The 16,792-nt window shown below is 32.0% G+C and overlaps 2 protein-coding genes across 8 annotated transcripts; both read right to left on the bottom strand.

Moving 5' to 3' along the window:
* On the bottom strand, positions 1 to 4,701 carry LOC107959576 (pentatricopeptide repeat-containing protein At2g26790, mitochondrial). Of its 5 annotated transcripts, none has more exons than XM_041114419.1 (6): positions 4,487 to 4,701; positions 4,317 to 4,394; positions 2,612 to 3,872; positions 1,514 to 2,524; positions 1,092 to 1,395; positions 1 to 830 (listed from the first exon to the last, which is right to left on the bottom strand). In XM_041114419.1, exons 2-5 carry the CDS (start codon positions 4,392 to 4,394, stop codon positions 1,391 to 1,393), a joined length of 2,355 nt encoding a protein of 784 aa, XP_040970353.1. In that variant the 5' UTR covers positions 4,487 to 4,701; the 3' UTR covers positions 1 to 830; positions 1,092 to 1,390. The 5 variants fall into 5 exon arrangements, with proteins under 5 accessions (XP_040970353.1, XP_016751150.1, XP_016751148.1 ...); XM_016895661.2 differs by having other exon boundaries at positions 1,092 to 1,236; positions 4,487 to 4,688; XM_016895659.2 differs by having other exon boundaries at positions 1,514 to 3,872.
* Positions 4,702 to 7,300: 2,599 nt separating this feature from the next.
* Positions 7,301 to 10,301, bottom strand: LOC121229656 (actin-7). Of its 3 annotated transcripts, XM_041114417.1 has the most exons (6): positions 9,983 to 10,170; positions 9,831 to 9,905; positions 9,072 to 9,144; positions 8,569 to 8,962; positions 7,864 to 8,477; positions 7,301 to 7,771 (listed from the first exon to the last, which is right to left on the bottom strand). In XM_041114417.1, exons 3-6 carry the CDS (start codon positions 9,129 to 9,131, stop codon positions 7,706 to 7,708), a joined length of 1,134 nt encoding a protein of 377 aa, XP_040970351.1. In that variant the 5' UTR covers positions 9,132 to 9,144; positions 9,831 to 9,905; positions 9,983 to 10,170; the 3' UTR covers positions 7,301 to 7,705. The 3 variants fall into 3 exon arrangements, with proteins under 3 accessions (XP_040970351.1, XP_040970350.1, XP_040970352.1); XM_041114416.1 differs by lacking the exon at positions 9,831 to 9,905 and having other exon boundaries at positions 9,983 to 10,301; XM_041114418.1 differs by lacking the exon at positions 9,831 to 9,905 and having other exon boundaries at positions 9,072 to 9,162; positions 9,983 to 10,149.
* Between the last annotated feature and the right edge of the window lie 6,491 nt (positions 10,302 to 16,792).

The raw sequence follows: 16,792 nt of genomic DNA, 5'->3' as shown, positions 1-16,792 counted from the left end.
TAGTACTCTCAAAAGTATTCTCTTACTTTGAATATAATACAAGAAATGATTATAAACGAAAGGGAAAGTCCCTATTTATAGTTGAGCTCCACCAAATCCAACCGTACAAATTGATTTACATCAACAGCTGAGATTAATGCATATTTACAATATTAGAGTCCTAATAAATTTAAATTCTATACAATCTTGTCCTTTAAGATTTACAATTACCCTAGTAAATCTAGTTTTACTAGAGTATTTCACTGAATCACCAAAACTTCAAGTCAATAAGTTTTCTCCATGAGTTCCACGAATTGAACCAGTTTAAGTGAGTCAAGTAAGTAGTGTTGACATGAATTCCACGAGTTCCATGAATCCATTAACATGAATGACCATTTTGGTCGAAAAACAGAATAGTTTTTCCTTATTGCCTATTAACCTTAGAGCAGTGTTGACACCTTATCCTTCTAAAACGGAGGTATGACATTTCTTAGATACCTGATGGTTTTATTTTCAACCAGAGGTATGCCATTACATGGAGAGAATTTTAAACAGAGCACAAACCTATTTTCCGATAGCTTTGCACTTCAACATCAATTGTGGAAGTATGTTTTGAAGGCATTGCATCTGCGGCAGCATGTTCTCTTGCACAACACTTAGATTCCAGTAATTCTCTTTCTTCCGGTATTACTGGTAAAGTGATTTCTTGTGTTTCCATCATCCTTATTTTAGATAAGGAGTCTGCTAATTTAGCTTTCACATCCTCTTCAGCTGATGGGATTTCCAATGGCAATATCCTCAAACCTTTCGGTGTTCTTCTCATTAGGGTCTGTAATAGTCTGCTTGGTAGTCTGTCAAACCAGAAATATCAACAGGCACTCTTAGTTTAGGCTGCAAGTAGTAAGCAAAGGGTAATTTATTGCTTGAAGAAAAAATAGAAGCAAAAATCAGTCCTCCACTTATGGCCTTGAAGTGATGAACTTACTCTTCTCAGTTGTTTAATAAGTATATTGATCAAGTATAAATGTTGTTAGCATACAATATTTGGTGCACCGAAAATTTTCTGACTGAACTTCATAACAATAAAAAAGAAAGAATTTTGATGTTCTCACCCGATTTTTAGTTGCATTTTTGCAGTCCATGTATGAAGTGTCATCGCAGACATTAGTTACATCTTTAAGCACTGCCCTTCTTTTAGGCTGAAGACCAACAGTAGCTCGGGATAATGCAAGTCGGGCAGATTTTGACATCCTCCGGCTATTCTACATAGTAAATGCAAGAGAATTCATCATATTGAATCATAAGTGCACATAAAGCTTCTACTCATAGAGAGAAAGCTTTCCTCAGCCTGCTACATATTAGCAGGATACTTCAATGCATGATAAGATAAACCGTCTTGTGTGGAGTATGGCTACTCTGCAAGACAAAATGCAATGAAACGAATTTAGTGGCACTGTACAATTCAATGTACCTCCAAACAGTTCACTGCAACATGCTTTAGATAAATCACCACTTGAATCTCAAAAGTACTTACTTCTCACAACTCTCTTGGCATTCAAGATACAATGGTCAACAGTTGAAATGGTACGCATATCTGGCTGTATGCCCCTCCTATACATTTCCTCAAAAAGATTTAAAGCCCTTGCTAAATATCCTCTTTTACAATAGCCAGATATAAGAGTCATATATGTCGCATTATCTGGTTCTAATCCTGATTCAATCATTTGATCGAATATCCTAATTGCATCCCAAAGATTGTTTGTCCTACAGTAATAATCAATCAAAACCGTATAGCAAACAACATCAGGTTCTATTTCCTTGTCCTTCATTTCCCTCCAAAAAGTTGAAGCATCCATTATCTTCTTGTCTTTGTTTTGTGGTGCATCAGGACTGGAAAGAGATACCAAATTTAGTTTCAAATGGCTGTTAATCAAGACCGTATAAGTGATAACATCAGGTTTAATTCCTCTTTCATTCATATTATTGAAAAGAAGCAAGGCTTCCTGCAAAAGATTCATCTTGCAGTAGCCACTTATCATTATTGTGTAGATAACTAGATCAGGTGTTTGCTGTCTCGCAAATATTTGATCGAACAACAATTGGGCGTTTATGCAATTTCCTGCCTTAAAAAATGCACCGATGAGTTGACTGTACATTAATTTGGTAGGTTCAACATTCAAATCAGACATGACCTTCAGTAACATAAGAGCTTTGTAATTTTCACCATCCTTGCAGAGACTACTCAGCAGTTTTGAGCAAGAAGCCTTCCTCACCAGAAATCCCTGATTAGCCAGCTTAAGAAACAATTTAAATGCTTTTTTTGTGAGTCTTGATTCAATATAACCATCAACTAAGGCAGCATCATTTTCAAAACACTTGTCTGGCAAACTATCTAAGAAATCTTCAGCTTCCCTAACCTTACCACCTATGCATAAACCTTTGATGATCATGTTGCGCATGACAATCTCACACTGCAAACCTTGTTTTTCTGCATGATTCAAAAGACCGATAGCCTTTCGTGCATGGCCATTTCGAGCTAAGCCCCCTACAAGGACATTGAAAGAAACAATATCAGGCTTGTGACCATTCTCCAACATCTCTTTGAACAAGTTCACTGCATCTTCAACTTTACCTTGAAGACAATATCCATTGATTAAAGTGGTATAGTTAATAATATCAGGAGAAATCTGTTTACCCTTCATCTCATCAAGTAATTCTACAGCTTCTTCCACTTTACCTGCCTTGCAGAGAGCATCAGCCACTACATTATAACAAACCTCATCAAGAAATATCCCGAAGTTCGTAAACTTCTTAAATTGATTTACAGCTTCAAAATCCCGGCCCATTTGACACAGGCTTTGAAGAATGTAGCTCAAAATCACACAATTCGTTTTGATACCGTTTGACATCATTTCATCATGAACCTCCAAAGCTCTGTCTATATTACCGCATTTGCAGTATCCTCTGATCAAAGCACCATAAGGAAACGTATCAAGAACAATACCATGCAATTCAGCCTCAAATAAAACATCTGCAGCTTCTTCCAATTTCATCTCATCGCAGAAGCCCTTAATCACAACATAATAAGCAAAGGCATCATCAAGAGGAATCTTTGACTCCCTCCACGCTTTAAGAACTTCATAACCAAACTCTGTTCTTCCATGCATACAAAGCCCTTCGATATAAGTTGTGTAAGCAACAGCATTCGGCCTAACTCTCGCTTCATCCATCTCTTGAAAAATGCCAACAACTTTCTCGAAATTGCCCTTCCTGCAAAATGCCTTAATCATAATGCCATAAGTGTAATCATTTGCCTTCAACCCAAGTCTCTTCAACTGTTGATAAACAGCTATAGCCATGTCCACTTTCCCACAACAAATCAAACGATTCATAAGAAAATTACAAGAGAATATATGTGGAATAAATCCCCGCCTTTGAGTTTGAAACAAGATATCAATAACTTCATCAAACATTTCAACACTAACATATGCCTTCACCAATGCATTGGACAATCGAACCAAAAGGTTTGAATCTTCTCCCTCAAGCCCCTCTTCAAGAATTTCAAACAAATCCATGACTTTAAAACCTAAATGTTTCTCTCTCCCAATGATTTCCAACAACACCGAATCCAATTTCCTTTCCCAACAGCACTGACACAATATTCTTATAATTGATGCATACGTACAAACATCATGAGAAAAACCATCTTCTTTCAATCGATTAAAAAATGACAAAGCCTTATCAGGTTGTTCTCTCAAAGTATTCAAAGTTTCAACAACTTCAACTCTATGTAATTCAAAGACTCGGTTAACGGAATGATTCATATTTGGGGTACCAATGATTTCTTGCTCATCTGATGAACTGGATGCTAATTGGTCAAGAGCATAGTGCATCTACGGTGAAACAAAAATAATTACAACATTCTCAATTTCAATACATTACAAACTCGTATCTCTTACTTCTTGCTTCTCAAATTAAAAAAAGAAAAGAAAAGAAATTGCAATTAGATGCAATATATAAGAAATAAAATGAATATTGTAAATCAACTTTTATAAAAAAAATGTAACCTTCTTATAGATAAAGTACATAATACTACTTTTAATTATTAGAATTAAGTCATATTGTTTAGTTGTTTATCCATTTGTATTCAATTATGATTTGGCTTTCACTGTTTAACTTTTAATTTGAGTCTAGCCAACAGCCATGGGAGAATCGTAGCAAGAAAAAGAAAGAATCCTAAGACAAGCCCAAATTTCTTTCAACGATACTTAGCTCATAAACGTGGAGAAAATCACATTTTAAACAAAAACAAAGGGAGAAATGAACAACTGAAATACCTCTTTTCTGGCAATAGGAGAGAACTTTGAAAAGCTCCAAAGTGCAGGTCGTGTCTTCCACAAGGATTGCCCCAACATCTAATCAATCAAAAAAACAAAAAATCAAAATCAAAACCCAACAATTAAAACGTTGAATTATTGCCCAAAAAGTAAAAGAAGTCAGTGTGTACCAGAAGCTGAAGAGCTCGGTCGCAAGGCTGGTATTTTAAATCAGAAACTTTGTTTCAAAGATAAAAACTTTGGGATGCTTTGACTGAAATAGTTGAGGAGATGAAGATATAAGGTGTGTTAAGGGAATGTGGGGTTCCCAGGGTTTTGTCAAGGTTTTGAAATGATATGAGCCGTCTGCAAACTATTTCCAAGGGAACTGTTATTTGTTAGCCGCACTAGCTAAAAAAGGGTGACAAAACTTTATGATTCAAATTGAACCCTCATAAGTTTGGGCTTAATTTTAGGGCTTAATTTTAATGAATGTCTATCCATATACTATTTAAACTTAGGGTTTAATATTTGGCAAAAAAAAAACTTAGGGTTTAACATGTTATATGATACTTGAATTTTGTTTCAATGTTTAATTTAGTTCCTGAGGTTTTTTTCAATTTTAAACTTAAATTTGGCTTTAATATTCACTTTGGTACTCAATATATGCTCTAGTACTTAATTAGAAAAATAAAGAGTTTGAACCTTATGTGTTAGTCTAATAATTAGGGTGTTCACCACCACATGGATGACCTAAGTTCGAGTTACGCTAATTATGTTGCTATTAAAGAACTTGTAATGCATGTAAATCTTAAAAAGAATTTTCTTTTTTAATTTTTTTAAATTTTAATAGGGACTTGTAAAATTCTCGGCTTTAAATTGTCTAAACTAGTAACTTTTATAGTCTTTCACAAAGTGCTCATAGACATCAGCGGATTTGCCATTAAACTAATGGCTTTTCTTTTATGTGTGTATTAAAAATAATCCATGAAATTAAAAGAGAACCGAAATATTGTGATTATGAACCGTGGAGGGTGTTGCAAAATGATAATTTTAAATGCTTGATAGAGGTGCTCATGAGTCTAGTTGAATCGGGTTTAAGTCGGGTTTAAGTATGATAGTAATATATTTTATGTTTATTCAAGTTCGGTCAAGTTAGAAATACGGACTTAAAATTTTATTTAAACCCGTCCATATTTGCAAAAGATTAACTCAAGCGCATTTTAAGCTTGTCCATATTATTTTTTTTAAAAGAATATTTATATTATAGTATTTTAATATTTAATAGTTTTATTTTTTTTTATTGAATATTTTTATATAATCATTTTAACATTATTTTAATGTTTGCATTAGAGTAATATTATATATTTAGTATGAATTTATTTTTTAATGCGTTTTAAATTACATAATATATAAAAATAACGTAATATAAATTATTAAAAACTTAAAAACCGACCCATATTTTAAACGGTCTATTTTCTTTGTCCAAGCTCATTTTCTGGCCTAATATTTTTACCCAAATTCTCTCAAATTTAGGACAAAGCTTCGAGCATGGGCAGATAACCTAGCACTTGAACTGGTGTAGTGCTCAGTAAATTTCAACAATTTCTTAGTTCTCAACCCATTTTAATTTCCAGAAATTAATCACTTTCAACAATCTTTGATGTTTAGATGAGTGTCTGAACATGTTTGTACTTCCAATCTCGACAAAGAAAAGGGATCATTCGTATTCAAAGTTTTCATGTTTACGCTTTTCATATATTGGCATTTCTGATAATTTTCATGTGATGCCCTAAATAAAAGACATTCGATTTGATTCAATTTTCGTATGATAATAACTAAATAAATTAACTAATTTATACAAATTAAAATATAATCCAACCAAATAAGATCAACTATATTTACCGGTTATTAAATACAAGTGAGTCCAACTATAATGATGAGAGGAACAGTTAAAAACGCATACTAATGAGGTTACATTGCCTGGAACATTGGTGAAAAAGTTCAAACTAAAATTCACCATATGATCTAGGAAGACATTTAATTAAGTATAAAACATGCTAAGAAACAGTTCCATCGAAGATTCTCTATTACTTCATCTATTTCTTATTCTTATCAACACTTTCATTCTCTTATTTGAAATCCTATTCAATCTTCACAAACACTACAAAAAGGTCTCCATTTTGATTCATAAAATCATTAACCCAAAGCCACTACAGCAAAGAACTAATACTAGTCGATAACAAAGATCCTGACATATATACTGTTCACTTGCATGTTACCTTTGTGAGAATATGCGATGTGCATGCGTCGACAGTTGGGAGAAAGAGAGCTAAAGCTTGAAGCCGAAGGTGCGTTGGTTTAGGGCGTGAAAGACGATAATAGTGAAGCTGTGGAGGACGAAGAGATTATTGATCTGATGAAGTACGATGGTGGCGGACGAACGGTGGGTGTGTTGGGCTGTCGACAGTAGAAAGTTACCGGGTTTGGGAAATTAGGGATTATATCTGGATGTTTTGTTTTTACTTTTTAGGGGTTTTTATTAAATTATTTATGTAATATAAATTATTTTATAATTAAATTAATTGTTAATTTAGTATACTTGGGTTGAGTCGAGTTTATATTTAAAATTTTGAGGTTGGGTTTATATTATGAATTGGAGTTCAATGTAAAATTAATTATTAATTTAAAAAATCCAAAAGCCTAATCAGATGAGTTTAATTGGTTAAAACAATTTTTTGCACACTCTATGCCGCGAACTCAATCCTGACTCATCCACGATCAGTCTTTAATTTCCTAAAAAATGGTAATCATTTGTTTCCCCATAACTACCTTCCCAGCTACGTCCATAAAACAAATAGCACCCAATTGTAGGTGCAATTTCACCTTCGGTCACCATCCAGGGACCAACAAGCATATCAGAGCTGAGCATTTGTCATTTTGACACATTGATTAACAAGAACCCATAATTAATAACAAATCTTCAACTTGAAAGATCATACCACTGACACTAATTTAAAATTCCTTCATACAACAGCTATTGACAATAATGTTTTCGGTGGAGAAAAAAACCTTGAATGTGAAAATAAAGAAAATATAAGAAATAAGCATCACAATCACTCTCTAGCTACAAACATCCTATTAAACAACATAGTTGAACGATACATGGAAAGGAAGGAATAGAGCATCAATAGTTTGCCCACTACCACATCCAGAGGGCCATCATCTCAATGGTTGTGGAAACAAATGAAAGCCATAATAGTACATCAAGATCAAAGTACATCCTCCTTCAGTGATCCCACCTTCAACACTTTCCCCATATAAACCGGACCTTGATTTCAATTTTGACACAGGACACGAAAAAGCCAAGTAAATGAAAATGTAACTCACCATCAAAGAACTTATAAAACCTAGAAGCACTTCCTGTGGACAATGGATGGACCGGACTCATCATACTCGCCCTTGGAAATCCACATCTGATGCAACAAGCAAAGCCATAATGTCAGTTTGGACAAACAGCTTACAAAAAGTGTAAAACATGGGCCAAATATAAGCAAAAATATTTCACCTGCTGGAAGGTGCTGAGTGATGCCAAGATAGATCCTCCAATCCAGACACTGTACTTTCTCTCTGGTGGTGCAACTACCTTAATCTTCATGCTGCTAGGAGCAAGGGCAGTGATCTCCTTGCTCATTCGGTCAGCAATACCAGGAAACATAGTTGAACCACCACTGAGCACAATGTTACCATAGAGATCCTTCCTGATATCAACATCACACTTCATGATAGAGTTATATGTAGTTTCCTGGATTCCAGCAGCTTCCATCCCAATAAGAGACGGCTGGAAGAGGACTTCTGGACAACGGAATCTCTCAGCTCCAATAGTAATGACTTGCCCATCAGGCAACTCATAGTTCTTCTCAACAGAAGAGCTGCTCTTGGCAGTCTCCAGTTCCTGCTCATAGTCCAAGGCAACGTAAGCAAGCTTCTCCTTCATGTCACGGACAATTTCCCGTTCAGCAGTGGTGGTGAACATGTAACCTCTCTCAGTAAGAATCTTCATCAAAGAATCAGTGAGATCACGACCAGCAAGGTCTAGACGGAGGATGGCATGTGGAAGGGCATACCCTTCATAGATTGGCACAGTGTGAGATACACCATCACCAGAATCCAGCACAATACCTGTCTATTTCAGAAAACCAGTGTTTAGCTTGATTAGTTAAGAATGATCTATAAAATTGTGAAAAATTCAGAGATTTCTGTCTTAACAAACCTGTCGTCCGACCACTGGCATACAAAGAGAGAACAGCTTGGATGGCAACATACATGGCAGGCACATTGAAGGTCTCAAACATGATCTGAGTCATCTTTTCTCTGTTGGCCTTGGGGTTGAGAGGTGCCTCTGTGAGAAGCACTGGGTGCTCCTCGGGAGCAACACGGAGTTCATTGTAGAATGTATGATGCCAGATCTTTTCCATATCATCCCAGTTGCTGACAATACCATGCTCAATGGGATATTTCAAAGTAAGGATACCTCTTTTAGATTGTGCCTCATCTCCTACATATGCATCCTTCTGACCCATCCCAACCATAACACCAGTGTGTCGGGGTCGGCCAACAATACTGGGAAAAACTGCCCTGGGAGCATCATCACCAGCAAAACCAGCCTGTACAATAAGGAAAAATCAGATCAACAATGATAAAATAGTACATTTTTCATAAATAAATAAACAATAACGGAGGGAATATTAACTCAAGGTCTAGAAATCAACTAACCTTCACCATTCCAGTTCCATTATCACAGACAAGGGGTTGAATCTCCTCAGTATCGGCCATCTTTTACAGTGTACTGTATTACAAACAAGGACTGAGATCGTCGGTGAAGCAAAAAGAACTTGCAACCGGCAATGATAAACAAAGTCTTACACAAATCAAGTCATATTTTCTCTAAATTGAAAAAATTGAACATTTAAAGTCAACATTAGGGATAGCAAAACTTAATCCATCTACAGAGTTAGCACCGATCTGCTCCGTACAAATTCTTTTTTCTTTATTTTTAAGTGGATGCTGGCAATGGAGTGATGAGCTTTCGTAAATGCATGGTTCGCTCTATCCCACCTCATCTTTTAGAATTATTATTTTGCACTTAAAATTTTTCAATGTAATTTTCTTTAAAGCAATTATAGATATAACTTATATCAAAGTAGCAGTGTGGACAGTTTTAACGAAAGTAGATATAACAATCCCAACTTCGCTCCATTGTCATTCCCGATCAAGTAGAGGCGCAACCAAATTCAGTCAGTTCAAAAGTTAGACAACATTCAGTCGACAGCATCTAAGTAAGCTACTGAATCAATTATCAAAGAAATAAAGATCAAATATTAGAACATAATAAACCTCAAAAATAGAATATTCGAAAATCAAGCATTGAACGGTAGAAGTTGGAAGCGCAACTAAGTTCAAAACTCATGAGATCTAAAAATTAAAATAGGAAATGTAATGAAGCAGAACAACAAGGTAAGTGCAGATCCATACAACAAAGAGAAGCAGATCAAGCTAAATCTAGCTCTAGAAAACCGGTAGAAACTTCTAGAAGCCTGGATCTCAGTTCTATCATCAACAAAACATCAAAATCAACAGATCGGTCGCTTTGAAGTCAAAATCAAAAGCCAAGTAAAAAGATTTACCTTAACAAGAAAAGAACCACGACGCTTTGGTTTTCTTTCTATCTCTCGTACAAGGTCGATGCTGGTGGTAGAGACGGAAATGGATATATATAGAGAGAAAAGTAAGGAAAAGGGGAATGTTTATATAATGGGTAATTATACTTAAAAAAAAAGAAAAAAAAAAGGAGAGGTATGGAAATTTTTGAAATTTGAAATTAAATAGTAGGAGTAAGAATATGGAAATCTGAAAATGAAATCATTTCCCGCACCATGAGAAAAGATAGGGTGACCTGTCTGTCTGACAGTTTCTTTTTTTTTTTTTTTCTCTCACTCCAGCCCCATGTCGCTCTCGATATTTTTAATTTTAAATATTATGAAAGAAATTAAAATTTTGGTTAAACTCCGTCTAAGGTCACTAATTATTTATAAGTTTATATTTTTGTTATTTAACTTTAAAAAATTATAAAATAGTCACAAATTATTCAAAAGTTATCATTTAAGTCACTAAATTATTGAATTTTTTTTATTTAAGTCACTATGCTATTAAGTTTTTTTTTTGAAGTTCAGTTAGTGAGCTTCAAGTGACGATTTGACGATCAATATAATAGATTACAATACCTATCAATGAGTAAAAAACATACTTAAAATTTAAATTAATCTGATTGCTGGTGTTAAAGATAAGAGAAGAAAGGTATTTTTCATGAAAAAGAAAATTGAACTATAAAACAGAATGGAAATAAGAGCTTTTAATTGGTGTATGTGGTAAAAAAAATTGGCACTATAAAACGGAATGAGAATAATTGGACAATTTGAGTAATCCAATTACTCATTAATTCCGTAAACATTTTTGGGTAATAATTGTTACCAAATTTTATTGTATCTCTTCATCTCCCTTAAAGTAGAAGTAAAATGCTTAATGCGTCATTAGTGGTTGAACACTTGATTCATTCAACAAACTTCACACATCCTCAATGTCGATAAATTATTCAACAAGCTTGGTCTACCCCTTTGCCTGCACGTTGATGCGGAAAATTAAAATCTCTGAATTTGGAACAAAATCGTATTCGGCAATCTCACTATCCAACTGGAAACAAAACTACGTCTATTGCAAGACAACCCAGATTCTGAAAACAATAGGCAACAGGAAAAACATCTTACAACGGAGCTACTGCAACTAGAAGATCAGGAGCACATTCATTGGGCGTAGAAGGCACGTTCCACTCAGCCGATACAAAGAGATGGAAATATTAAATCTTTCCGTGTAATAGCCAATCGACGACGAGCAAAATATCGCATGGTGGGACTATATGACGAACAGGGCACTTGGATAACGAATCAATTCACCCTAAAATTATGGCGGTCAGGAATTTCTCGCATCTATATATATATATATGATAAACTTGTCTCAGTAACTCGAGACGAAATTCAAAATTTTCTAGGCACCATACCTCTTCCGGTTATCCTAAGCAATACTCTTCTTTAACTGAATGCTTCATTTAATGAGGCAGACGTAAAAGAAGTGGTATTCCAAATCCATACGACCAAAGCACCTGGAATCAATGGGAAGGCAGGATTTTTCTATTAGAAGGATTGGGAGATTGTGGGTCCATCAATGATCCAAGCTTGCCTCAGTTTCTTAATTTGGGGCATATTCTAAAAGAATTCAATACAACACTCATTCCTCTCATTTCAAAGGGCCAACAACAACATCGTTTCTCTAATTATTGACCAATAAGCCTTTGCAATGTAATATACAAGATTTGGTCAAAAGTGTTGGTTAACTGTCTCAACTGATCATGAATATACTCATCACCTAGAACCAAAATGCTTTCATTCAAGATCGTAGCATTATGGATAACATTACTCTGAGCAACAAATTACTTCACACAATCCGAAATAAGAAAACAAGGTAAAAGCATTTTGACAACACTAGAAGTATATATGTGCAAAGCTTATGATTGGATTAATTAAGACTTCCTACTTTGCATAATGGAACAAATGGGTTTCAGTAATCACCGGAGACAACTCATCCTTCAATGCCTCAGCACAGCCTCATACCAAGTTCTCATTAATGTTCAAACCATAGTTGTATTCAAACCACATCGAGGACTCTGAAAAGGTGATCCACTATCTCTATACATATTCCTCCTATGCCAAAATGTGTTATCTTTAATGCTTCTCCAAGCAGAACAGTCAGCACAAATCCCGGGTATTCAAATTAGAAAAAACAATCAAATCCCGGGTATTCAAATTAGCAAAAACAAGCCCTTTATAAACTACTTACTATTTGCAAATGATTCCTATTTTTTTCTTTTCTACCAATACCCACACTGCCAAGGCACTCAAAACAATATTGAAGACATATTGCACATTCTCGAGCTTATCAATCAATTACAACAAGTTTGATGTTTTCTTTAGCAAGTCCGGAAAGCCTAACTAGAAGCAATTGATAACTGGTATTCTTGGAGTCACGCGCAAGTATGTGTGAGATTTGCTACTCTGAGTGTAGTATATTTGTTTGTAAACTTATAATTTTTTTGAATAGATTAATTAATAAAATAAATTTATTGATTACATTAATATATTTTGTATGATTGTCCTCAAATAGTTTTTACACGCAAAGCAAAATGGAAGCAATGTTACTCATTAGTTGTCTAATGTTTAAACTAATACTGAGCAGCATCACATTGTCAGACCATGATATGGAAAAACAATTTGTATTAGTAGACAAACCTAAACATGTCCTTAGTTTTATTGGAAACGAGCAACCTGATTAAAAAATTAATATGTTATCTATCAAGTCTAATTGGGGAGATGTTTTGTCTTAGGCATAAGAGGAAATGATTCCCAGAAGATAGAGACTTAGATGTGATTAACTAGATAAACAATATATCAAACTGAACCCAAGAAGAATAGATCCTGAATTCGTTTATGAATTTATTCACTTGTGACGGTCATAGTGTGATATACCTAAATCCTGAGTGGATGACGAACTATGATGCATGACTCGTACACTTTCATGTAAGTACAAGCCTAAGTTCAAATAGATAAGAAACCGAAAGTTGGTGCATTGAATGTACAATTTTTGCAATATATAGTGTCATTCACAACAGTGAAATTCATAACTCGAAATATGGGTAAATGATATCCTCTCATTGGCATTGCATGGTTGATGAAAAGTAAACGTGATCATAGGTTTTTCGTCTTTGTGATGAATGATATTTCATGAAGGAAGATGTAAATGTTACAATGAAATAAAATAGGATCATATTGGGAGAACGAATATTATTCTAAAGAGATTAAGGATATCCTATAAGGGTAACACACTTATTATTAGGCCATTAGATGAACACTAATTAAGTTGCTTTCGTAATAATATGTCATTAGGGAGAGCTCAGTCACGAGACTATAGTGAAATAGCTTCGTGGCTAAATGAGTTTATAATTAATAGGCGAAAAGTTAAAACTTAATTAAAAATCGAGTCCCTCCACTGGCTCGTTAAAACCAGAAATGAATTGAATGTTGAATCAAAATGAACAGAAGGAATAGAAATGGAGAAATGGAAGACATTTAGAAATGATTATGGTTTTCTTCGAAATGAAAAAATGGAATCATTTGAAAATAAATGTGGTTTTCTCAAAATGAAAAAAGAAATAAAAATGAGAAATGATTCAGTTGCAAATGAATATAGATTTCTAAAAAATGATAAGAAAAATGAGTTATGTTTTTGTGCTGTTTTAAAGTTCGAAAATAAAAATAAATCATTTGGTCATAATGAATAAGTTAAATGGTTAAATATTAAATATATTTTCTCGAAATTTTATCCTGGGTAAAATCGTCATAACTTTACCAGAGGTAAAATTGGGATGAGAAAATTATTTGATATATATTTATTAAAGTTTATTTTGAAAAAAAAGAAAAATAAATATTAGGTTGAATCAAATTATAAAGTATTAAGTTAAAAGTTCGGGAAGTACTTATAATTGACCTGATATGAAAAAGGCCCAAAAGCCCCTTATGTTAATAAAGTGAACAACTAACCCTGGTTAATATTAATTAAGGTTGTCGCCACCTATACTCCTAATTAGAAAAGAAATTCATTTTTCTATTTGAAATAAACTTCTATAATTCAATAAGAGTTCTACCTTTTTCTTATAAACAGATGACATCGGTAGAGTTACAAACACAACTTTAAAATATTGTTATTTTGTCGAAAAATAGAAAAAATATATTATTAACTATTAAATATACTTTTTCAGAATAACAATTATGTCTATTTCTATTTGAGAAGAGAATTTTTGTTTTCACAAAAAAAAAACTATTTCTAATTTCTGTATTTGATTCGATTTGTTCGAGCCCACATTTGAAGCAATTCGTGTTACGATAATAATGAAGAAGATTGTTTGGTTGAAAGCGAAGAACAACAATGGTCTATCTATCTGAAACATATGTACAAATTCAACTTAATATTCATTGCTATAAATATCACAAATCAAATCAATTTTTTTAAATTTTAATTTTTCGCTATGTAAAAAATTTATTTTCAAACCGATTTTTTCCCAGATTGAACTTGGAAAATTCCTCCGGATGCCAATGCGCTCCATCACAAACAGAAAAGAGTTCTACCATTCCTCAATAGACCAATACAAAATAAACTTGCTGGATGGAAATAGTAAAATTATATTGAATATTAGAAATAATACAAATATTTTAATTATGATTTAATTTTTTTAATATTATTAAAAAATTATTAATGAAAAATATCATCTTTTAAAAAGTTATTTTAAAAAATATTTGTATTATATTTGAATAAAAAATTGTAATTATATTTAACAATTTGAATAATAAATTAAAAAATTAATTACAATAATTAGAAATACATTGTTTAAAAATTAATTAAAAAAATTAAATACTTAAAAATCACATGCATATATATAACACTAGAAACTAGTGTATTATAAAATGTTTGAATTTTATTTAAATTTTATTGTTAATTATGAGAAATTTTTATTTGATTATATATTTTTACAAAAGAATTTTTAGCTCGATTTTTTTTACAGATTTGGAAATCCAACAAATAATGCAAGTACAAACTCAGACTTTTATTGTGGATTCAAGTATTAGACAAATGGTAGAAAATTTTAATTTGCATTTTTTGAGGAGTTTGATATTCGACAAATTAACTCATAAATTTTAAATATTTTTGCGAATTCAATTTGAATAATTCAAAAGATATGAATATCCAACCCACTATTATCTCTAGATATGAGATAAAATATCAAATCTTCGAGAGCTTTTTTTTTTTATTTAGGTATAATGTCAAATTTAGCCTTCAATATTATCATTTGTCAATTTAACCTTTATGTTTTTAGCTAAATTTGATTCTTAACATTTTAAAAAAAGTCGAATTTGATTATCAACCTTTAAAAAAAGATAAATTATTATTTATTAACGAAAATATGGGCTAAAACGTTGAATTTTTAAACATTGCTATTTTTTTATGAATTATATATTATTTTTAAATTTTTTTCATAAATTTTAAATTATTTGTTGATATGACATATAAGACATATAATGTAATGTCAATATGAAGTATACGTAGATTGCCATGCAAGTTGTCATGCCATCATAACTAAAATATTAATATTTTAGTTAACATTTCTATTTAAGGAAAATGATTTAATTCTTTTTAAAAAGTGAATAATCAAATTTAATTAAAAAATAAAAATAAAAATAAAAATTCACATTATCCTTATTATAAATATGCAAAAAGAACATATTATATATGTAGAGAAAAGAAACATATTTTTTTATTGTGCTAAGTGCTTATAATCACTCTAGATTTGTCGTACTTGAGTTGTGACAAAATATTTTATTGATGTTGAGATTAAAACATTTACTATATTGATGGAATTTGTCCTTCTCAACTTACGACGAATATTTATTATTTTTTTCCTTAAATTATATGATTTCATTCATTAAATAAATTAATAAATTTACATATAAAAAATTGCAAATGGTTTTCTTTTCCTTCTTTTGTGGTGGTTATAATTAACTTTGCTGGAAGTTGGATGTTATTTTGGTTCCTTAAAGCTAACGATTTTTGAATGACGGTTGGTTGTTTGGTCGGTGATTGTTGCCAGCTTGGACCATATATATACCTTTAACTTTTTCTAGACATAATATAATAATATTATTATCCAAATATCAGTTAATTTTTGTTAAAAAAAACACAAATGAAAATGACTAGGCACATAAACATGTCTATGTATTTAATTAATTATTTATGTTATCTTCACTAATTAGGATGAAATCAATATAACATTTAGAAATTAAGAGTTAAATTTGTTATTATATTAATTTTTCAACTACCAAATCATTTTCTTAGTGCAGTCAATGGAAATAGACAAAAAAAAAATTTCGATTTAGATGATCAATTTAAAAAAATTATATTTAAGTTATAAAAAAAACTCATAATTGGGTGACCTATATTTATCCAAAATTAAATTGGGTTAGAGATGATATTGGATATAGAAGAATTTATAATAATATGTTTATTTCTTTTAAGAATTGATTAAATGATATTAATTTATTGGTCCCTAAAAATATTAATTTTTAGGATATTTTTATATAAATTATCTCCTATATTTTTAAATAACTTTTTATAATTATTAAAAAATCAATTTAAATTTTGTAAAATAAATTTTAAAAAAATAAAAGGCTCAATTTAATTTATTTTCTTAATTATTTTAAGAGATCTTGATTTTTTAAATTATTTTATGAGAGCTTTTTCAGATTTAAGCTTTAAAATTTAAAAAAAACACTAATTAA

Source organism: Gossypium hirsutum, chromosome A05 (assembly GCF_007990345.1).
Source record: "Gossypium hirsutum isolate 1008001.06 chromosome A05, Gossypium_hirsutum_v2.1, whole genome shotgun sequence".
NCBI lineage: Eukaryota > Viridiplantae > Streptophyta > Magnoliopsida > Malvales > Malvaceae > Gossypium > Gossypium hirsutum.
The sequence above is the reverse complement of the archived record's forward strand: the minus strand, read 5'-3'. Positions and strand labels throughout refer to the sequence as shown.

Bases quoted from the DNA above. Each gene is read 5' to 3' on its own strand.
- LOC107959576 (XM_016895658.2), bottom strand. From the start codon at position 4,394: ATGTTGGGGCAATCCTTGTGGAAGACACGACCTGCACTTTGGAGCTTT. The intron at 3,873-4,316 runs GTATTTCAGTTG...GTTTCACCGTAG, and splicing joins CTCCTATTGCCAGAAAAGAG to ATGCACTATGCTCTTGACCA. The intron at 1,237-1,513 runs GTAAGTACTTTT...TATGTAGAATAG, and splicing joins TGCCAAGAGAGTTGTGAGAA to CCGGAGGATGTCAAAATCTG.
- LOC121229656 (XM_041114416.1), bottom strand. From the start codon at position 9,131: ATGGCCGATACTGAGGAGATTCAACCCCTTGTCTGTGATAATGGAACT. The intron at 8,963-9,071 runs GTTAGTTGATTT...CTTATTGTACAG, and splicing joins ATGGAACTGGAATGGTGAAG to GCTGGTTTTGCTGGTGATGA. The intron at 8,478-8,568 runs GTTTGTTAAGAC...TGAAATAGACAG, and splicing joins TGCCAGTGGTCGGACGACAG to GTATTGTGCTGGATTCTGGT.